The sequence below is a fragment of the Erythrolamprus reginae genome, chromosome 2 (assembly GCF_031021105.1).
Source record: "Erythrolamprus reginae isolate rEryReg1 chromosome 2, rEryReg1.hap1, whole genome shotgun sequence".
Classification (NCBI taxonomy): domain Eukaryota; kingdom Metazoa; phylum Chordata; class Lepidosauria; order Squamata; family Dipsadidae; genus Erythrolamprus; species Erythrolamprus reginae.
The window spans coordinates 107,978,989-108,003,019 of record NC_091951.1 but is presented as its reverse complement, the minus strand read 5'-3'; the positions used below and the strand labels follow the sequence as shown (position 1 = coordinate 108,003,019).

Below are 24,031 nucleotides of genomic sequence, written 5' to 3'. Positions count from 1 at the left end.
CAATTAATGTTTCTACTTACAAGAAATGTTTCATAACTGACATCACCATAGATTTTAAATAATTTTACTAAAATTGCTATTTGCTTTCTTATTGGTTAGATGAATGGGATATACATAAGATTAATGCTTTCAGCTAATCTTACTCTACAATAAATGTTTCATAAGTGACAGAAAGGACTTACACTAAAGGATAGTAATGTAAGTTAGATAATAGTTTCAATTAACATTTTATATAGAAAAGGCATTGATCAGATTCACATTTGTAAATGTTAAAAAAGGCACATCCCCCTTTTTATGGAGCACAGATAGTCCTCAACTTACAGTAGTTTATTTAGTGACTACAAGTAGTCCTCAACTTACAACCGTTCATTTAGTTCAAAGTTAGAATGGCACTGGAAAAAGGGACTTATGACTGTTTTTCACACTTACAGCTGTTGTAGTATCCCCATACTCAGGTGATCAAAATTCAAATGATGCATGACTGGTTTATATTTATGATGGCTGCAGGGTCCCAGGGTCATGCGATCCCCTTTTGGCACCTTCTGACCAGCCAAGTCAATGGGGATGTCAGTTTCATTTAACAACCTGGTTACTCGATTAACAATTGCAGTGGTTCACTTAATAATTGTGACAAGAAAGGTCATAAAATGGAACAAACTCCCTTAACAACTGTTTCACTTTGCAACATAAATGTTGGGCTCAATTGTAGTTATAAGTTGAGGACTATCTGTAATTCAAAATTTGGGCATTTGCATACCTTGTAAAAATGTGTAAAAATAACGTATTGGTCCAGTATTAGAAATGGAATGCTAGCCCTGCCAAAAGTAATGTAATCTACCATAGTTATTTCTAGTCATACAAATAAAACATCTTAAATATGATAAAGGAAAAATACATGAAAGCAGCTTTGTCTGCTTATTTATTTGAAGTTCACTAAATTATACAATAAGGCAACACAGTTATCCTAATACTGATAAAGGCAGAATGTCCCTCCAGTGAGATATTTTTACAGGTATGTGAGATGAGATACAATATGTACAAGTATTCCTTATTCTGAGAGGTTAAAAGGAGAAAAGAGTTTTCAAGTATATGTCAACTTTATATGTCTATACAGGAAATAAATATAGATTAGTTCATTTCAATCTTAACTTAATTGGGCTTTTAATTAATGTGGGGAATTAAATCATGGATTAATTGCAGTTAATGTATAAATTTAAGAGCAACAGACAGTAATATTGTACAACACATTGAGTAAATATTGCCTAAATGTCTTAAATTCATGCTGCACAATATATAATCAACATCAAACTTTTGTTTTACTTCAATTGCACAAAATACAAAGGTGAAACTTTTCTTTAAATAGTGTCAATCAAATTAAAACTACTTAAATACACTTTCTAACAAATTAGAAATATATCTCCAAGGGCTTTAAGTACATCTTCCAAATTATACATCATCTCCATTCAAATCGTGGACTACATGATAAATATTCACACTATAATGAATGCTCATGGCCACCAGTCTACAATCAGATTTTTTCACTTTTCCATTACATGCCTTGCTACAATATTAAATTTCAAATCATTAAAATTTAAGACCCCAAACTTGGAATGTATACTTATAATAATTTATTCACCTTCCTATTAACAAAACCTAGGGAAAGCTGCTCAATAGGGGAATAAGATTTTACACCTTTGGTGCCAAATTGCACAATAGTGATGGTAGCTACTTTTCCAAGAGGTCTTAAAAGTTCAAATTTACATACCAAAAGTAGTTAAAATCATAATGAGCGATCTTTGGTAAATACCCTGTTCCTAAAGGAATAATTTAACAAAAATACTAGTACTTCTCCCAACTGGATTCTTGCTTCAATAAATGCAATACATCAGCAAATACAACTATTCTAAATTGCATTTTGTTTAAATAAGCATTCACCAACCTAAGAAGTTAAATCTTCCAACAATATAGTATTAATTCATGTGCTAGTTTTTCAATTGTCTTCCTTTCAGGAATTGTCCAAAGCAAGACAATGAAATGCCACAAATACAATAAAGAAACTTAGCAGTAATATTTGAGATGGCTGACATATAATGAAAGCAAGATCTCTCATGCTGCTGTGCTGATTATTGTTTTATTGAAAAACCTAGTTGAAGCAATTACTACTATCAGAAAAGTAGTAATCCAGTTATTAGAAAACGTACCAGAGAAGAGAAGATATTTTGTCCAATACTAGCTTGATTAAATTGGTACAAGGAAAACTAGTAAAATGTTTTGCAAGGAACTAGTGTATGAATTTTTTAAAAGAAGATAAAAGATAACTACAAACATGCACATTAAGCCTTTACTGTCACTTTGACTACATGGTATAGTGACAGAATCCCTAATTCGCATAATGGATATGAAGACAAGGCAAGGAGGGGGAAAAAGTGTCTCTTTTCTGTTTCAACTCTCCCTTTGTTGACTGAAATTTCATTTGCCAAGGCTTCTCTGTAGAACCAGCATTTTATCAGAATGCATTTTCAAAGCACAGTATAACAGGCAACTCTCATTAGCAACCAATTAAGACACAAACTTCAGGGAAGCAGAGGGCCCAGGCTGAGCTCCACGTGATGGGTGAGCCAAATGACTTCACAACTCTGATCACATTCCTCTGTGGGACGAATTGGAGCAGCAAGATTTTTGAATTCATGTCTCATCTTAAAGCTTACAGTAACTTTCCCTTCTTCTTTCTGTGGAGTAACTTTGATGAATATCCCAACTTTGTTAGCCTTCCGGAAAGCTATGATGCTACAAAAAAAGAAAGATAATAATACTGAAATAGTCTGTTGTTCAAGTAACTAACTGCCAATTCAATTTCCTCTTCAATGCTGCTCCAGACTCTCAATTCACAGGAACAAATAGTCATCTCCCCCATCTTTTTATCAATTACTAGAATAATTAATTACCATAATTGGAAGAAGAGCTAGATGCAGTCCATATACTATATCTTGCTTTAGTTAAAAGCTATAAAATCTATACAAATTTAAACTGCGAGAACAATCCTAGCAATATTATCATATAGGCCAGTGATGATGAGGCATTGACATTTACTGTATATTGCAAGATATCCAAACTAATGTCTAATGAAGGCTACATCTGATGCTGATGCCCCTCAAAAACATTAGGATAGCACTGGTCAATTTTCAACAGTTGGTAGATGCAAGTCTGTAGTTATTAAAGCAGACAGACAAACTTACTCAGGGTCATCCTGAAAATCTTGAACTTCTGCCAAGTCATCATATTCTGCTGCTGCATCTTTCCCAGCCAAGATTAGTTCCTTGGAAGGAACCACCACCTGAAAAGAGAGATAGAAAAAAAAAGGTTTCATAACAAATATAAAAACAACTCCAATTGCAAATGAAATTTGAACTACCAAGGAAAATTCTCATATCAAAAATATTTTCTCACAAGATCTAATACCCGTACTAATCATGGATATTAAAAGCTTCCTCTCCTTTTAAAAAAATAATACATCATCAATAATAATAATAATAATAATAATAATAATAATAATAATAATAATAATATTTGTATGCCGCCCTTTTCCGAAGACTCAGGGCGGCTCACAGAATACAAAAAAACAAATCTAATTAATTAAAAATTGCTACTAAAATCCCATATATATTAAAATCAGTCGGCCAACTCATTCACAACCACACATTACAACTCATAAACAAGGGAATGGGGCTTGATCTAATTGCCTCATTTTTAGCACAGTATCAGAGTATATACATTAGTTTATGCGTGTAAAATGTTAAACTAGTACCTTTGCAGTGCTATTAATATCCTCAGGATCATTTTCCTCACATTCTTTTAAGGTCACATGGGTAAGGTTTTCCACTGGATTGGTTAGAGTTAGAAGAACTTGACTTTCCTATGAATGACAGAAGTATATAAGAGACAAAATATGCATGAAAGTTCTACATAATGAATGGTTCTATATAACCATTTTTGCCTGTACAATGCCCTTTTAAGAAGTGCTAACCTAAACAGCAACATGAACCATTATCCCATTCATTTTTCTAAACTATAAATATCCAATTTATATTGTAATTAAGGAAATTTATGAGTCGGTTTGTAGTCAATCAAACCAAAATCAAACAAAAAAAATCTGATATGGCAAACAGACACTGCTGTAATGCTACAACATACAGCTATAGCATAACAAAACTTTAGGAGATTCACTGACTCACCCTCACTCAGCTTATTACCCCAGGCAATAAATTCATACATTTCTCAATCAGATTTTTTCTTGATGGAAGGTGCTTCCTGAGGCATGGCTGGGAGCAAACAGCAAAAGTCTAATCGCCTCCCAACAGACTCTTCTCTTTGATAAGAGAAAAAAAATGTATTTTTTCCCAGAGCAGCAAGAAACTGTGGTCTTAGGTTGGATGATGTCAAGATTCACATCTAATCTCAAATTTAAGATTAAAAGTTCCAGCAAGGATAGGAAAAAGAAGGAATATTTTCAAGTCAAGGAATTACTACTTTAAGACGCATCAGTATATGCCTAGTTATCACTACATTAAAATTTTTGAAGGGGCTTTCTGGTTTTAATTTTAATTTTCTGTCACTGGTTATTGTCTATAATAAACTATAAACACAGTCCAGTCTGATAGAAAGTGGCATCACTTCCCTTCAGAGTTGTTTTTATATTAGTAGATTCTTTTTAAAAAACAAGTATATTGAGGGATTTTTTTCCCCAGTGGGAGATTTCTATAGTGTTTATAACAGCAGCAATGAATAATTTAATCTCTTTATCCACTGAATGTTTCACTTTCTTATTTTTAGTGAAGCAATTTTCCTTTCAAATTATAATTTGTAATCATGATCTAGCCTCCCAAATTAGGAAAGTAGGGGGGCTATTTTCCATCATTCCTCAATGCTACAGAGGCCAATGAGTAGCACCTTTAAATTTCTTTTTCTCCCTGTCTTTTTCCATGCGTTTTACCAGAAGCCAAAGGACTGTCAAGATTAATGAAGGGCGTCATCTAAAGGTATTCCAGGAATACCATCTTGGTCAGCTTTTGAATCCACTTTAAAAATTGGATTGTGAAACCATGAGTTAGAGTCATGCCTGAACTAATGTTATTAAACATAACATGTTAGCTTTCCAAGCTTTTGTCACATTTTAAATAAAACAAAAGATTTAACAGCCAGTCATATGCAGGCTTCATGAAGCTTTGAAAGTCCATCTCAAAAAAAGGGTTAAAGTAAACAATTACTAACCTTCATGTAGCGTAGATTAGGAATAGACATGATTCTCACTTCTGGGATGTAATTGCTATAAATATAAACAAAAAACACCAATAGGAAATATATGAATGGCATTGTCTCCAGGTTTTTTTGTTATACTTTATAATTTTAAGTAACTTGTTTTTCAATTATGCAGTTTTCAAATTATTCTGAACGTTGAAGCATTTTTAAAAACTAGCAAAATATATGATTGGGAAATATTTTTAAGGAGATAATAATTTATAGCTTCCAGTTTGTTTTTTCCATACAATACAGTAATTGGGCTTACTGTAAATTTCCTTTCTCTATTTATACAAAGCTGGATGTAAGAGGAAAGAGTTGATTTCAATTCTTTCAACTAGTAGTTAGGACTAGAAGACATTTTCCTACACCATGAAGGAAATATCTTCCCTTCAATAGTAATTAATTTCAGCTGAAAATCAGAAGCCTGGTAGCATCTTTCCAGACTTACACATTTTATGACTTATGAGCTAATGAAGTGATATAGCATTCAAATTAAGATGAGGGTAAGGAGGGGAAAACAGTTTATTTATGCTAGTTACATATTACAGAGATTACAGTGTAAAGTGTGATGTTAAAAATCATTGTGTTCCTTGAAACCTTTTGATGTATGTGGACTCAACTACCTTTCATTCAATTGTGCTATTAAAAGTTTGGGATTGCTTGTTTTCCAAATGGTAATCATCTTCCTCTTCTTTTCAATACCATAGATTTAATTTGGGTTGGATTAAATCTATATCTGATTTGGGTCTCCTACAATTATTTCAGCAGGGTAGTTTAACTTCTTTCTAGGGTAAATCATTGTAGTAACAAAGAACAACCAAAACTTGCCATTGTCACGAGCACACAGGAAATAGAAGAACAATGTTAGATAGTTTACAGGACAATAAACAAAATCAGCCACTGCTTTCTTAAGCCTCTGTCTTTCCATATCCTATAAGATGGGGCATCAATAAACATGCATCTCTTTCTTCGTAGGATAAGAGATTCTTCTATCATTTCAAGAACTTTTCTCAAAATATAAGCAGCTCTCTTTTTGCTGTTAGATGCTTCACCTCTAATCTTATGTCATCCTTTCCCCCCCTTTTCCATTGAGCATGAAAGAGACTATGCATTATAAGCAACACTTTCAGTATTAGGTACAACTAAGATCTAACAGCTGGCTTGCTTAGGCTGTACTATCGAGGTGTTCAATACTGGTGCTCGCTTCCTCTGTTACGTTCCACTGTTTTGGAGACCAATTCTCCACAATTCAGTCCAATCTCTGAATGGGCAATCCACCACACTGATCTTCAGGTGTGATCTCTTTTCAGCACAAATCAGCTATGCTTGGCAGAATCCCTTTGCTTAATTACCCGCCATTCATGGTGTACCAACTTTTCACTATTTATTTATTAATCTATTTATTAAATTTATATGCAGCCCATCTCACTGATAAAGCAACTAAGCATGGCTTTTCCCAATCCCTTTTATTTATTTATTTTCTTTTTCAACCTTTACCATAGAACTGAAAGGAAAGCTGGCTTTTTCTAGAAATGAAGACTAAAGACTGGAGGAAACAGTATCTTCCATGGGATAGACTTCATTTTATCTTTTGGCTAAGATAGGTAGAATAAATCTTACCTGCCAGTTGGTATGTATGTATGTATGTATGTATGTATGTATGTATGTATGTATGTATTTATTTATTTATTTATTTATTTATTTATTTATTTATTTATTAGATTTGTATGCCGCCCCTCTCTGTAGACTCGGGGCGGCTCACAACAACAATAAAACAGTGTACAATGAACAAATCTAATATTTGTCAATGAATAATACTAATTTGCAATCTGCTAGAGCAGAAACCAACTGAACTATTAGAAGCACGAATTAAATGAGCATTACAGCCTTTTGCCTAAGAAAAATGTAATACTCAACATAAGGTCTAGCTGATTACACTGCATTGCTTAATAAAACTGGAATTTTAAAAACTATTTTCACAAACGTATTTATCTATATGCATAAGAAAAGCTAAAATAGAAAAAAATATGCTACTGGCACACTATTTTTCTGCATGCTGGACAACCTTTATTTGCTAGAAGAAACTGTATTACAGCAGATATAGATTTATCCCAACCATGAGCATTTGATTCAAGTCTTTTTATTTGTTGTAGTCAGTTTTCAAAATACTTACACAGCAGCCAATTGAATTTTGAATTTTATTGATGTGGGGTTGAACTCTGGCTTACTCAAATTGTGTTCACATTTCTACAAACAAAAGAAAGAAAAAGAGAATAAGAAGTTTGCAAAGCTATACTCAAGAATTATAAATGCCACTGTAGAATCATTTTATTTTACTCAATTCACCAAACTGGACTATATCCAAGAGTGGCTGTTGACAGTACAACTGAAACTGCTATTGTGATGGATTACACCTAAATTGAAGCTTTAATTAAATCTCAAATCTGCTACAGAGAACCCAGTGTTCTCCAGAATAGATATGATAGAAGGAAAGTGCATGAGCACGAGGGGAAAAAACCAAGGACATTCATCCATTTCCTTAACAATGGAAGCAGGCTATAAAAATGCTGGAAATTTTTTTTCCAGACATTAAAAAAGATAACTTTGTTTCCTAAAATAACTTGCTCTATTGTCAGGCTTAACTCAAGAACAATGTAAAAAAAAAATCCAGTCAAACTTCAGTTCCTTATTTGCATAATACCATATAGACAGAATCTTACCAGATTAAACCTATGATACTCCAACCTAGTTGAGATACCATAGAAAATTCTAGGGAGTAATTCCCTATCCTAAATCTCTTCCTCTTCTCACAATCCAGCTTCAAACTGTGCTTCCTCTTGCCCCACCTTGGAATGTGGTCCCTCCTCTCTGGGAAGTTGCTGTATTATTGTAATCCACTATATCATCTCCCCACTCATAGACACATTCCAAGACAACTGTCAAATTTTATTTAGTTTAAGATGTTGTTTCCTATCACATCTAGCTACAAGTCTTTGACAAGATGATATAGTGAAGATGGAAACATATCTTGCCTAGAAACTGATAGAGATATAATCACCAGGCAGAATACCTACAGATTACCTACAGAATATCTACATATCTACACCATAAATTTATCCAACATAAGATTTAAATCTACATTCATTTTGACAATGAATTCTACAAATAATACAAATTTATATTCTAAATGTACCTTTCAGGGTAAGATTCTTTACATCTTTAGAGCTTACTCTTTTATTAGTTGTCCTTGGTTCATTAGTTCTCATACTTCAAATAAGAACTAAAGAACTAATTCAACTCCATGATAAATATGCTTCTAGTTGAAGTAAAGCACTTACTAGCACTTAATAGAGTGAGTGTCTACCTCACTCTATTTATTTGGCCTGCATTGCCAGGAATTGTCAGTATTCCTTAGCACTATTATCGGTAGTCACTGGAATGAAACAGGGAAAGTTACATCTCACAATGCAAAGTGAGATGAACTTGGTATCATGAAAGATCAAGTTATCACATTCAAGCAGTATAAATTTACAATTGGGTTTCATCACTCTAAAATACATTTATGAAGGGCACTGCTCATTGTATAGACCAGGCCTGTCAAACTGGCAGCTCCAACGGCAAAAACCATCGCAATGTCACATGACGTGATCCAGTTTGACACCCAAGGTATAGACATATTTTCCTAGAGAAGTAATACAAATTTATTGTAATCTAAGAATTCTCAAAACAAGCATTTTCATGCCAATTACATTCAAAATCAGCCAAGGGCCAAAGCTGAAAGAGTTACGTGGAAGAAAATTGGAACAATTCCGGGACAGGGAATTCTGGAATTTACATATACAGTAATCTCTAATTTTGTCAAAAGTGACTGTGATGTCAATATAATTTTTGATAGTGATTACATACCCTGCATCGCAGTGAGCGTTTGATCAGAAGGTGTTTATGACGTGGGTAAAGTTGAGAAGCAGAAATGGGCTGAAAATCTGGCTGCAGGAGACGCTGCTTTAAGGTTGTCACTGTTCACAACACAAGAAGTTCAGAAAATTCACAATCTCAGTTCATGATTTTAAATAATAAGAACAAGCTCCATTTGACTCAATCAGCTTGGACAGAAATGGACAAAGACAAGTTAAACTATTACCTTCTGTTAGATTGACTGGCCTTGTGTAATAATCCTCAGGTAAAGGTTCTACTTCTTCCACAGCCTGAGCTGGTTCAATTTTTATCTCCTTGTGGTCTTCCCCTTCTTTCAGCCTGAGGCAAAGTGAATGGACCAATTGCTTTTAAAAGAAGCCATAAAAACCTGAGCAGTATTAAATTCCTGGTTCAAATGAAACAGTATAGAGCTGCTAGAGATCAATTCTTTATTTATGTTCAGATCTTCTTGCAGCACTTGGAGTAATAATACCAAGCTGTAGCCACTCAGACTAATTTACATTTTATCACTGAATTAATATAGATAATAGCAAATTTTAGAGGTAAGAAGATGAGCTGTATTTTTTTTTAAATAAAAATGAAATTTTAGGTAAGATCACAGGTACATCTTACATGTCCACACACTGGTATTAAAAGTATAGCATTTACTGTATATACTCGAGTATAAGCCGAGTTTTTCAGCCCCAAAAATGGGCTGAAAACCCCGACCTTGGCTTATACTCGAGTCACCACAAGAGGGCGCCGAATCACCACAAGAGGGCGCCCAGACAGCAAGCTAAACGGGGAGGACAGGGACGACATGAACTCTCTCCAGGCTTTAGAAGCCTCCAGCCGGAGACAGAAGCAGATTTGTTACAGAGATCCACTTGGTACGGCAGCAGGGGAAGGAGGAGGAGGACAGCTCTTTCCTTTCCTCCTCCTCCCCCGCGGCTGTGGGCTATTCTGGCTCTCCTTCGCCTCATTTCCCTGTTGCTGTCCCAAGTGGATCTCTTTAGCAAATCTGCTTCCCTGCACAACACATGGGGCAATAAAGGGAGACGGAGGAGAGAGCCAGCAAGCTAAAGGGGGGGAGGGACCAGGACGGCATGAACTCTCTTTAGGCTTTAGAAGCCTCCAGCCGGAGAGAGAAGCAGATTTGTTAAAGAGATCCACTTGGTACAGAAGGAGAAGGAGGAGGAGGGCAGCTCTTTCCTTTCCTCCGGCTGTGGGCTATTCTGGCTCTCCACCTCCTCCTTTCCCTGTTGCTGTCCCAAGTGGATCTCTTTAGCAAATCAGCTTCCCTGCACAACACATGGGGCAATAAAGGGAGACGAGGAGGATGGAGGATCAGGGGTGGGAGATCAAGCCAACGAGCCAGCCAGCAAGCTAAAGAGTTGGGGGGGGGGGGGGGAAACAGCATGAACTCTCTCCAGGCTTCTAAAAACTCAAGTTTAAAGAGCCCTGGGTTAGGGTTATAAATGCAAGAGTCTTCAAACCTGGAAAAATTAGGGCTTGTGGATTTCAACTCCTACGCCTGAAGTAGCATGGCTGGTGCAGGAATTCTGGGAGTTGAAGTCCACTAGTCTTAAAACTGTCAAGTTTAAAGACCCATGGGTTAGGGTTAAAAATGCAAGAGTGTTCAAACCTGGAAAGATTAAGGCTTGTGGACTTCAACTCCTACTCCTGAAGTAGCATGGCTGGTGCAGGAATTCTGGAAGTTGAAGTCCACTAGTCTTAAAACTGTCAAGTTTAAAGACCCCTGGGTTAGGTTTAGAAATAGGTTTTAGCTTGGTTGCTGATTGAGCTACATTTTTTACTTTTGAATTTATTGTTATTACCAGATTGCTTTCGTTTACCCTCTTTTAAATTTACAGAGCTAATTTTGGTTTTCTTTAAAATAAATATTCTAAAACATTTAATCTACTGATGTCTCAATTAATGTAATTTTATTGGTTTCCATTTTTATAAGTTACCAGTAGCCACTGCATTTTCTAACCTCGGCTTACACTTGGGTCAATAAGTTTTCCCAGGTTTTTGTGGCAAAAACTGGTGCCTCGGCTTATACTCGGGTCGGCTTATACTCGAGTATATATACGGTAATCTAATCAACTAAAGAAGAAAGAATTATCCTTGATTTTGAGACTATTTCTATTTTATATGATTGGGATTAAGCAATGTAACTTTATCAATCATTGATATGAAAGAACTAGTACTCACGAAAGTCCAGTAAGGGCACTGATAGGAGCCCCAGGCCTCTGACGTTGGAGCCTGGTTCCAATGCCATATTTGTCCTACAAGAGATATAGGTAATCCTTGATTTAGGACTGGTTGCTTAACAAACCTTCACAATGAGACTGAAAAAAAAAATCCTTGAAGTTATGATTGCCACGCCATCCCCACAGTCACGCATTTCAGGTGCTTTGGCAGTCAGCTTACATTTACAATCAGCTTGCAGAGTCCCCAGAGTCATATTATCACATTATGCTCCTTTTTGCCATCTTAGAATCATAGAAACATAGAAGACTGACGGCAGAAAAAGACCTCGTGATCCATCTAGTCTGCCCTTATACTATTTCCTGTATTTTTATCTTAGGATGGATATATGTTTATCCCAGGCATGTTTAAATTCAGTTACTGTGGATTTACCAACCACGTCTGCTGGAAGTTTGTTCCAAGGATCTACTACTCTTTCAGTAAAATAATATTTTCTCATGTTGCTTTTGATCTTTCCCCCAACTAACTTCAGATTGTGTCCCCTTATTCTTGTGTTCACTTTCCTATTAAAAACACTTCCCTCCTGAACCTTATTTAACCCTTTAACATATTTAAATGTTTCAATCATATCCCCCCTTTTCCTTCTGTCCTCCAGACTATACAGATTGAGTTCATTAAGTCTTTCCTGATACGTTTTATGCTTAAGACCTTCTACCATTCTTGTAGCCCATCTTGTAGCTACATTCTTGTAGCATGTATTATTTCCGGTACTAAGCTTCGTGATGCTGCAGTCTTTCTTCTTCCTATCACTAATATGCCTGAAGAAGGTTTTATCCCTCTTCTTTACAGATTTGGCAATTTCTTCCTCTTTTGAGGCTTTAGAAGCATATATTATCTGTTTCGCCTCCTTCTGTCTCATTTTATACACCTCTCTATCAGCTATACTTCCAGATGCTTTATACCTCCTATAGGCAGCCTTTTTTTCATTGACTATAGCCCTTACATCATTGCTAAACCATAGCGGTTTCTTCCTTTGACCTTTAGTTATTTGCCTTAAATACAGTCCAGTGGCTTTTAAGATGGCCTTTTTTAATAGAGTCCACTGGGTGCTCGCTCCTGCCATTTTATCCCTCTCCTTTAATTCATTATTTAAATATTCCCCCATTGCATTAAAATTTGTTTTTCTGAAATCCTATGCTTTGGTTGCAGTATAGGATTGCTCACAATCAGTTTTTACATCAAACCACAAACATAGATGGTCACTGCAACCTAAATTTTCTCCAACCCTGACCTCTGAAACACAATTCCCATTTGTAAAGACTAAATCTAGAATATTCTCCCCCTTAGTCGGTGTCTTAACCAACTGTGCCAGAGCTGCTCCTGTAAAGGCCTCTACTATATGCTTACTTTTGCATGTAAGGGCATCTTTTTAGCAAAAATATGTCATTGGATAATAAAGTGGTTTGCTTTAACTACCACAGTGACTCATTCAATGACTGTCATAAAAACAATCATAAAAATAGGTCTGAGCACATGCTGCTTCAACTTACGACCACAATTACTTGAAATCAAAATTCTGGTCCCAACTGTGGTTGTGAGTTAAGGATTACCTGTCACTAACAAGAGGTGTATCAAAGGGGTGGGTTCCACCTTTGCCACAAGGTTGCATTGTGATGTTTTGTGTGTCCCCTCGTACAATTCTGCTTCTGCACATGCTCAGTAACTGGAACTGGCCCGAAACACAGCTGAGGAGCTTATCAACTGTGCTTCAAGCGAAGGAATAAAGGTAAGTATAAACTCAGGAGCAGGCGGGAAAGCACTTTTTCAAGCAGCAGCAGAGGAAAAAACGTCCAAACAGGAAAAAATTTGGGGAAAAATCCAAAAAAAGAAACAAGAAAAAAGAGATGGCGGCGCCCACCCACAAAGCAGGACTGACCGAACGGGGTCAGTGATGCCATCATGACATCACCAGCAGGTCGCTACTGATCCGGGCAATCTGGTTTGAGCCAGGAACCCACCCGTGGTGTATCGGCAAACAAAAACATACCATCTTGAGTTTTGGAGGCAGCTTAAAAACAAGATGAATCAATTACAAGAAAAGCAAATCTGGAAGTTTTCTCTGTTCAGAGAAAGTTTTGGTAGCTTGATGAACAGAAATCAAACATACAAAAGCTAAAAAAAACCTAGCAAGCCCATCAGTCACCATTTATTCTACTTAACAGTATTCCTGAGTTGTGACAGAAGATACCAAAACTGAAGGTTGTCAATTTTCTAAGGAGAAGTAGGCTGGATTCGAAGATGTTCTTCTGTATACAGAAAATAATTGAACCAGTTCTTTTCCCATTAGTGCCAGACCAGTGCACTAAAAAATGAAACCTAAAATGAAGCTAAATATCTACATGCACAAGAGGTTAGGCAACTTTTCAGAGAAGTATGGTAACTGCTATAATTCAATGAATCCAATGTTGAAAGCACAGTTCACAGGGCAATGTTACTGAGTCAGGTGGTTTGAATTATTTCCTTGCTGCTCCTAATAGCTCAGACCGTGTTATCTTCATAGTAAGGATAGAAGGTTTAGCCACATACAAGGGATGTCAAAACAGGCAGCTCATGGCTGGATGCATCCAACGCAGGCCATGCCCATCCCTGTTCCGCAAATGGGAAAGCTCTCATGAAACATCACATGATGGCAACGTGATGGCACAAGTTTGACACCTGTGCCCTATACCATAAATAAAATTGCTAAATATTTTGGGATACTATTTTGCCTCTCTAGCTCATCTATTCTTTTGTAAACTTTTTGGTGGTTGGCTTATATTTGTTTAAAGAAAAGGAAAATATATTTGTCTTATATATGTAGCATATCAGATAAACATTGCCATATAAAAGGATTTATTATTTTTAACAGGGAAAGAAATATTTAAGTGGCAAAAAATTGTAGACAGAGTTCAAATGGATTAAAATGTGTCAAAGAATCATAGATAGTGGAAGCCCAAAACATACTTCTCCAGGCAAAATCTAGCCAACTGTTCTTAATAACACTCCAATTCATCAAAGATTGTGACCTCACGGTACATTTATAAGGTGTTACACTGAACAATTTTGATTTTATGTAAAAAAAAAATTCATAATACACTGAGTTTATGACTACTAAACTCAAATGCATATTAATTCATTCAGATTGAATGTGAAGTATCCTATTATGAGCATGTTAGTTACCCAAATGCAATAAAGACAATTTGACTAGCTGAATCCAGCTAATGGAACCAACTAAAGGAACTTACCACTACATGTATAGTATGTTGCTGTGGACAGCCCCAAATTAACGGCAGGTAGCAACGGAGATAAAAAAAAATGCACCAATAAAGACAAAAGCAATGCACAGAGCAAGCAGGTTATATACAGTTTTCCAAAAGGCAGCAAGCATATGCAAAATTATTTAGCAAAAAAAAAAAAGCTTTTCATTTGACACTGAATGCTTAACTGACAATTAAAACAAAATACACATTTAAATTTAAATATCTCAGATATTACATTTGTGCCAACTCTGAGCTAAATCACTGTATACAGAGTAACAGTAATCCAGCATTGGAGGTAAGGGTGGTAAGGTATTGGAGCTAAGGGTGGGTTCTTGTTTACCTCGCTGTCAATTCGCTTCCTCCCACGCCACATGGCTGCACTGCATAGCCATGTACAGTACATGTGCAGTTTCAAAAAACTTTTAATTTTTTTAAAAATTATTTTTTTAAGCCAAAAACAAGATGGTGACGCATGAGCAGTGCTGGAAATTCAACTTCTGCACATGCCCAGAAGAAGAAAAAATAAAAATTTAAAACATTTTTTTTTAAAAAAAGATGGTGGTGCCCATGGATTGGCACCGACGAACTGGTTCCGTGATGATACCAGTGAATTTGCCCAGTTCAGGCAAACTGATCTGAACTAGGAGGAACCCACCTCTCATTGGGGCCCATTTCCAATTCTGAAACTTCACTGTAAAATTCAACCCAAGTCACTTTATGATTTCAAAATATGAATGCCTACATTTATTTCAAGTGCAGGTAGTCTTCAATTTATGACTATGTGTCAACCCAAAATTTCTGTTACTAAGCAAGACTGTTAAGTACATTTTGCCCCATTTTATTATCTTTCTTGCAGCAGTCGTTAAATGAATCTGGCTTCCTCATTGACTTTGCGTTGTCAAAAGATGGCAAAAGGGAATCATGTGACTCCAGGACAGTGCGACTATCCTAAATTAGAGTCAATTATCAAGCATTTTGATCAAAAGACCATGAGGATGATGCAATGGTCACAAGTGTGAAAAATGGTCATGTCACGTTTTTCAATGCCATTGTAACGTCAGTCACTAAATGAATTGTAAGTTGAAGACTACCTGCTGATGATACCTCTTAATAAAACATAAGCTATGAAAACTTCACATAAGCTTCAATTATTGACTTTTCAATTTCCTTGTTTCAGTTTTAAAAATGTCAGCTACAACAATAATTATATAACTGCACTTTAGAATATTATATTTGATGTTCACTATGTGACTTCAATAATTTCTGTGCTGTTTTCATAGCTTACCGAAAAAGCCAGTGGCATGTATGGTCGACGTCGAACTAATTTTTTACGATCTCTTTCCATCTTCTCCTTCTGAGCCAACTGTTGATAATATTCCACCAGTTTATTAATCTATATAAAAGGAAACATTTTAATTTTTTTTTGTGAGAAAGCATATTCTTTACAATATTTTTTTTTGTGAATTCACTCTGAATACATTTTTTAAAAAAAACTGTCACTCCATTTATAAACCTCTCTCTCTTTTAGCAACTCTTTCTCCCCCTATGTATTTTCTTTATATAATATTGTGTGTTTAATTTGTGCCACTATTCTACGTAATTACACATTTACTCTTTTGAATGAACATTACTGTTCTTTCGTAGATGCTAAACATAGAGAAATGGGGCAAATGAATATACATTCCTGATTTATTTCACTTTCACGTTTCCTAGTAACTTAATTTATTCCAGAATAAACCTGCAGCGTTAAAACTATCCATGTGAAAATTCCAAGTGTTTCAAATGTCTCAAGATATAAATTCCAAAATATATTTTAACACTCTGGCACGCAGCAGCTTATATTTTCATTCTTTTTAAATGGCATTATATTTTATTGAAACATAAATTTATGCACATGCATGCACACGCAATACTGATATAGACTAAGCTACACCCAGACCAGTTTTATCTTCATTGTTGGAGTAACTATTGCTGTGTTTTTGCCTGAACAGGAATTAAGCTGATTTGGAACAGGATTCTATCTGTCAAGCTTTGTCACCTGTTTTAATTAATCTGTTAATTCCAAGATTATTCTAATAACTGCATCAAAAGACCCTTGTATAGGTCTTTTATTTAAGCGATATTCAGTACTCAAAGGCCAAATCAGGCTCATACTGGAGAAATCCAGAAATGATCTAAGCTTTTTAAAAATCTATTACATACATCAATGACTAGAAGCTATCTAGTTATCTAGTTGTTTGCAGAAAACAACTGATCTGGAAAGAAAATCTGACCTGAGCAACCTCCTCCTTCTAAAAATGATACAGTGATTGTGATCTTCCCTATACAGATCATTTCCAGAGCTAATAAGATCAATGCAAGAAGACAGTGTCTCAAAGCAGGGCAACTACGTAATACGTAGACTTGATGCTTTTTCCACCAATACACTTTCATACCTAGGCCAATAATTATTTTATACTGCTAAATCAGTTGGGGGAAGATTGTGAATATCACTTGAGACTTATTTTCTCAAACTTAAATTACTAGATATGTTTTTTTAGTTACCTTTTGTGTGTAAGGATTTTCAGGTTCCTGCCAACCACCACTGGCTGCAATACAACAAAAAAATAATATCAACAATTAAAAAAGAAGGAATCATGAAACACATGTTCTTGTCAAAAATAAACTACTGTGTTTCCCCGAAAAGAAGACCCTGACTTATATTTTTTTGAACCCTGAAATAAGTGCTTGGCCTTATTGCCATGTGCACAAATGCCCGATTAGGCAAATTATCAGGAGATTTCTTATTTGTGGGGGAACAGAGTATATAGAAAGTAACTCTGCTAAATCCATCACTGGGCTAATACTGCATATTTTTTACTTAGAATGACATAATACTGCATGCTGTATAACGCTAATTGTATAATGAAAGTCAGAAAGCAGCTTGTTTTTCTAATCTGGTAACTGACTGTTGGTTAACATGAACATAGGGACCTAAAATATCAATCAGCCAACCAAAGACAGGTGTTTTCTCTTTGACTGATAACTCTGCATAACATATAGAGGTTTTTAAAGCCATCCTAGTCCCATTTATTTTAGATATGACACTCACCAACTGATTTATCTGCCATGCCAACATCTCTGGATGTCCAGCGGCAAAATCCACAGGCCAGATAATAAGCTTTTTTCATTGTAGTCTTAGCTGGATCATCAGGCAATGGAGCAGGAATGCTTGTTGCTCGGGTAGAAAGGGTGTGCATACAGCAAGGACAATCAAAACAGTTAGCACACCTAAGCAAGAAGACATCAGTATTAGCTTTTTAATTGAATGGATTTGATTGTATTTACGTACAGAGTGGCAATGCTCATTATTATGTAAACCATATTTATTTCTTGATATTAAAAGCTGCATGTAAATTGGAGCCAAGGTTCTTGGTTTATAAATGTACATATAATTCCAAAAATGCTCTTAATAGTAAGTTTTAAAATAATACTTTTTGTTCAGAAAAATTCATTGAGACAACCAACAGGAAGCAAATTCATATATCTGTTCCTTTATAAAAAGACAAAAATCCTGTCATGCGTATTCCTTCAGATTTTACAATAAGATTCTATACGTTGTAAGTCCTCATCTTACAATAGTTCATGTAATGACCTTCTGAAGTTTCAACAGCACTGACAAAGTGATTTATGGCTGTTTCTCACATAACCATTGCAGCAGCCCCATTGTCACGTGATCAAAATTCAGCCGCTTGGCAACTGACTCATATCCATGTTACTAACTTATCAAATGCAGTGATTCACTTAACTGTGGCAAGAAAGGTCTTAAAATGAGACAAATCTCACTTAATAAATGTCTCACTTAGCAACAGAAATTTTGGGTTCAATTATTGTCGTAAATCAAGGACTACTGTACTATTAAATTCTAAGTGGGTTTCAAATTAATAAATCTATTGTCAAATATAAACAGATTATGCAAAATACAAAAAAAAAGCTTTAGAAAAGAAAGGGGGGGGATGTAGCCTTACCTATTTTTTTTCAGTTTGGCTTCAGCTGAAGGCATATTCTCCAAGCAGCTGGGACAATAGTGAGAATCCACCTATAGAATAATTTTAAAGAGTCATCATTCTTTATCACTATACTTGAACTAATACTGCTTCTTATATTTGGAACAAAAAAGACATTTAAATTTTCAGGGAGCTGGGATAGGATGAGATTTAAAAGACTGATTTGTAAACCACAATTTCAGATTTTGCTCTCAAAGATCAGATAGGCATTTTAATTTAACTTTGTTAAGACTTCTGGCTCTCCTTGGCTAGTTCCAAATATACACCTTGATGCTTGTGGAGAAAATGTATCCCATTTTAAAATGAAATGTCATGCTCAGGAGACATAATTCTGAAAGGCTGACAATTAAATGAACAGAAAAGGTTGTTTTCCAAAATTATGCAGAATTTTTTTCTATTCTAGTTATTGAGAGGAAATTCAGATTTGTACCAAAAAAATAGTCAGCATCCTTATTAAACAATACCCAGGATTATTAATGACAATTAAAATTGGCATTATACCTGGGATGAAAAACAAACTGATAATCAGCAGTGATGCAGAGATTTTTTTCTCATTCTCAATTATTAATATTTTGAACAGATGTCAAAAACCAAATTTGGAATTTGCCTTATCATGAACCAATTCTTAAAATGTATTTTCTATCCAACTGGGTTCCAATAGCTTGTTGCCTTCTTTAACTACTCTTTAAATATTTTTTCAGAACTGAAAAACTGAAAAATAAGCAATTCAAAAACTAAAAATTCAGATTAAGACTATTTAATCATAATGACTAAGTATTTCTTGTTTAGTGCTTATAGACCAGGGGTGTAAAACCTGATCAGATCGTGGGCTGTTTCATGACATATGGGGATTGATTTTGGCCTTGAAGAACTGGGGTGGGCGTGGCCTGTGTGGGCGGCAGGCTACATGTTTGACAGCCCTACTTAGACTGTTTTAAAATGGAAAATGGTTTACATTCAAAGACATATATAGCAACAGAGTAAGATTTAAAAAGTAAAATATTCTGTTTCATTCATATTCATAGGGAACAAAATTGGGTCAATTAAAATAGAGCTAGGACCTTGGAGGTCTTCTAGTCCAACCCCTGCTCAAGCAGGAAACTCTATGCCAGTGATGGCAAACCTATGGCACATGTGCTACAGGTGGCACACGGAGCGATCTCGGAGTGCACATGAGGCATTGCCCTATGTCAGCTCCAGCAACCATGTGTGCACTGGCCAGCTGATTTTTGGCCCTGGTGAAGGCCGTTTCACCCTCCAGAGTAAGCTTCCCTGAAGCCCTGGAGTATGCAAAACTATCTAACGCCAAAACGGAAGTTTGGAAAAATGGATGACTGGTTTGCCTGTTGTGCTGTTTTTCATACTCCGGAGGCTTTAGGGAAGCTTTCTGAAGCCCCAGAGTGCAAAAAACAGCACAATGGGCAAACCGGAAATCTGTTTTTCCAAACTTTCATTTTGCCCATTTGGCCATTTTTTTTCAGCGTCCCAGGCTGGGGGGATTGTGCACATGTGCAATGTGTGAAGTGTGTGCATGTGGGAGGAGGGAATGGGTGTGGGCACATGTGCACACGCGCTAGCACACACATGCTCGTCCTTTTGGCACACAAACCAAAAAAGGTTCGCCATCGCTGCGCTATACCATTTCAGACAAGTGACTGCCCAGTCTCAAAAACTTCCAGTGATGAAGCGCCCCCAATTTCTGAAGGTAAGCTGTTCCACTGGTTAATGGTCCTCACTGTTAAGAAGTTTCCCCTTAGTTCCAGGCTGCTTCTCTCCTTATTTTCCATCGTTTCTTTTCCTGCCTACAGGTGATATGGTAAATAAGGTGACCCACCCTCTTTGTGACAACTTGTCAAATGCTAGAATTACGGCTATCAAATCCTTCTTTTCCCCAGACTAGCCAACTCCAAATCCTGCAACATGTGATCAAAACTGGAATCAGTATTCCAGATGTGGGCTTACTAAGACTTTATAAAATGGAACTAATACTTCATGTGATTTTGATTCCCTGCCTATGTTTATAGAACCAAGGATTTTGGCGGTGGCTGCACACTGTTTGCTCATAGTTAAGTGATTGTCCACTAGTAAATACTTATTAGTAAATACTTAAATACTTATTTACTAGTAAATGAAAGCTAGCAAACGGTAAAATAACTTTCAAAAACAGTTATTAACAATACTGAGACTGCAACCCAAACAATATCAAAATTAGGTTCAGGAAGGAGAGTCTCATCTTTGGAGACTTCTAGAATGTTTGAAGTAGCAGAGTACCTTTACTATTTTGTGTTTAACCAATGGAAAACCTGTTTAAATTTTGGGACCCGCAATAAAATCTGAACAAAAGTTACATGTTTTTATTGGTGGACTCACTTCTCTGAAGATCAAACAACTAATACTAAATTGTTATTGAATAAGGTTATTTAATAAATTGATTTTCATCATTACGAAGTACAGTATTGAATTCCAAGTGCCCTGTAGCTTGACAAACTTGACAGCACGTCTGGAGTTCTGTGAAAATGTCATGGGAATTCCTCCAAAAAGATGGCCACTGTGAATGCTCACATACTAGTCTTTCAGGATACTCTATCATATCTATGTATTTCTATCCTTTTCAGAACATGTGGCCATACTTCAAAAAAAACCAACCCCAAAGTAAGTCCTCAATCATTTTCATTTTTTAAAAAAATGCCTCCAGAATATATCTGGGGATCAGGAGCATTCTTTGGAATGCTGTTTGTGCTTTGCAGTACCTTAGTATCCCTTTTTTTAAAAAAAAAAAAGTCTACAATTAAAATGAAGTGGGACATTTTTTCTGGAGCACATCACAGAACACATCTCCAAGAAAGTTGCAACTTACATGTGCCACAATATGAATCAAGTCTGTAGTCCACTTGTAACTGCCCATTGTTTTTATTTTTGTTTTTGCAAGTGCAAGTTTCATGTAGTTAACAGTACCTGCTAATCAACAGTACCACCCATAGTTCCCTCTAAGCTGAGCAGTGAGCAATCGCTCACTTAAAAATCATCATCAACTCAGAGTTTTCCAAACCTGCCCAGAAGCCGAGAGGGAAAGAGTGAGAGGGAAGGAGAGAGAGAGGAAGACAGAGAAACAGATAGAAAAAAGAGAGGAAGGAAAAGACAAATAAAAAGAATGGGAGTAAGGAAGAGAGAAAGAAAATCAAAATCTAGTTTGAAACTAGCTCAACTATTTAAGTGGCATTTTGATATTGATAGAGTTGCCCTATTATGAGCTCACTGTTATAGACACACAGTACAGTATTTTATTTTGAAATTCTCTGAGGCAAAACAGGGTGGGTTTTTTATTTATTTGTTTGTTTGTTTATTTATTTATTTATTTATTATTTCTGTGCCGCCCAGTCCCAAAGGGACTGACGCTCAGACACTATACTTTTCCACCCACCTCCAAAAAAAAATTAGAGGGAACACTGGTACCACCTAGACTCTAATTGGACTGAGGCAGTCAGGTAGGCACCCATGACATAAATATATGAGCCTTGGTAGTTAGAGTGCAGTACTGCAAGCTGCTTTTGCTGACTGCTGGCTGTAGTTCACCAGTTCATATCTCATCAGGCTCAAGGCTGACTCAGCCTTCCATCCTTCCGAGGTGGGTATAATGAGGACCCAGATTGTTGGGGGCAATATGCTGATTCTGTAAACCACTTAGAGAGTCTCTAAAGCACTGGGAAGCATTATATAAGTCTAAATGCTATTGCTATATAAATATACTGCTCAAAAAAGCAAAGGGAATACTCAAATAATACATCCCAGATCTGAATGAATGAAATATTCTCACTGAATATTTCATTTGCATAACTGCAACTTGTGGGGGCAATATGCTGGCTCTGTTAAGTGCTATTGCTAACATGTTGTAAGCCGCCCTGAGTCTAAGGAGAAGGGCGGCATTAAAAAATCTAATAAATAAACTATTCCATTTGCACAACAGCATGTGAAATTGATTGTCAGTGTTGCTTCCTAAGTGGACAGTTTGATTTCACAGAAGTTTGATTTACTTGGAGTTACAGTGTGTTGTTTAAGCGTTCCCTTTATTTTTTTGAGCAGTGTATGGGGTGGGCAGAGAATAAGGATGCGGCTTAAACTGCTTGGGGGGTGTGTGTGTGGACCAGATGACCTACAAGATCCCTTCCAACTCTACTAATCTGTAATCATTAATCAATTGGGAGGCACAGCATATGATGGTCTGACCAGTGAGTGACACAGGAAAAGCAACAACTTCATGGGGACAAATTCTATCTCAAATACATGACAATGCTAAAAGATTCCCCTCCACCCTTCCTACAAATCTCTTCCTCTCTTCCCTACCCAGAATTTGCTCCCATTCAGCCTAGGCAAGGCAGCACAAAGGGACACTGACAATCGAGGTTGCTGTTTTCCAGATCCAAACCAGGAAAAAGGGGGGAACGTTTGGCACCCAATCCCTTTCAGCCAATTGGATGAAGGAGGGCTAGGACTGCGAGTGGCAGCATGGTTAGCCAATCCACACAGCCGGCGTGCCATTAAACACCCGCCCGCCCCCCTCCCAGCCTCTCCAATACGGCCAAATTACCTCATGCGAGACACACTCGAGGGAGCGGAGCTCGCTGCAATAGCGACAGAAATACAGCTGCGAAAGCGGCATGCGGATCTCCTTTTCGGCGCGCACCAGGTAGGAGACGCGGTCCGACTGAAGAAGAGAAGCCATCCTGCCAGAACAGAAGCCGGCCTCGGCGCGCCGCCGCACCCGACTCTCCCAATTTCCGCCACGTGACCCCGGAAACATTCGGTCTTGTGCCTATGGGCCGCGGTAAACTGGCGTGTCGTCATTTCCGCCAGTTCTCTCTAAAGCGAGATCAGACAGACGAATGTAAAATTAAGAGGAATGTAGAAATGTAACGTTGAGGTTGAGTTGGGTTTCCTGTATCAGCGCATTGAGAATTACTTGTCAAATTTATAATTAGCGCCTTTTGTAGCAATGTGATACATTTATCTTGTCTATGTACGAGACACCTTAATCAGGAGTTCCCAAACTTGGCAACTTTAAGTCTTGTGGACTTCAACTCCCACAATTCTCCAGCCAGCAATGCTCCAGCTATGCTGGCTGGAGAATTCTGGGAGTTGAAGTCCACAAGACTTAAAGTTGCCAAGTTTGAAGACCTGCCTTAAAACTAAAACCCATTTTCTGACTGATGATTGTTGTAATCAGACAGACTAGAGCTGGGATGCACTTTGGAGGTGTTCTAG

The 24,031-nt window shown here is 36.7% G+C and overlaps 1 protein-coding gene across 2 annotated transcripts; it reads right to left on the bottom strand.

The window, feature by feature from the left end:
• Nucleotides 1-902: 902 nt before the first annotated feature.
• DCTN4 (dynactin subunit 4) lies at nt 903-23,577 on the bottom strand. 2 transcript variants are annotated; one of them, XM_070739057.1, is made up of 14 exons: nt 23,358-23,577; nt 18,734-18,804; nt 17,818-17,996; nt 17,271-17,314; nt 16,012-16,119; nt 14,712-14,732; nt 11,431-11,504; nt 9,440-9,552; nt 9,205-9,314; nt 7,472-7,545; nt 5,269-5,323; nt 3,806-3,913; nt 3,237-3,334; nt 903-2,787 (listed from the first exon to the last, which is right to left on the bottom strand). In XM_070739057.1, exons 1-14 carry the CDS (start codon nt 23,568-23,570, stop codon nt 2,574-2,576), a joined length of 1,482 nt encoding a protein of 493 aa, XP_070595158.1. In that variant the 5' UTR covers nt 23,571-23,577; the 3' UTR covers nt 903-2,573. The 2 variants fall into 2 exon arrangements, with proteins under 2 accessions (XP_070595158.1, XP_070595159.1); XM_070739058.1 differs by lacking the exon at nt 14,712-14,732.
• Nucleotides 23,578-24,031: the final 454 nt, after the last annotated feature.

What these genes read in the sequence shown, in the direction of transcription:
- DCTN4 (XM_070739057.1), bottom strand. Translation starts at nt 23,570, where the DNA reads ATGTTTCCGGGGTCACGTGGCGGAAATTGGGAGAGTCGGGTGCGGCGG. An exon ending in GCCAAACTGAAAAAAAATAG is followed by an intron (nt 17,997 to 18,733) that starts GTAAGGCTACAT and finishes CTTCTTGCTTAG; the next exon opens with GTGTGCTAACTGTTTTGATT. An exon ending in ATATTAATAGCACTGCAAAG is followed by an intron (nt 3,335 to 3,805) that starts GTACTAGTTTAA and finishes CTCTCTTTTCAG; the next exon opens with GTGGTGGTTCCTTCCAAGGA.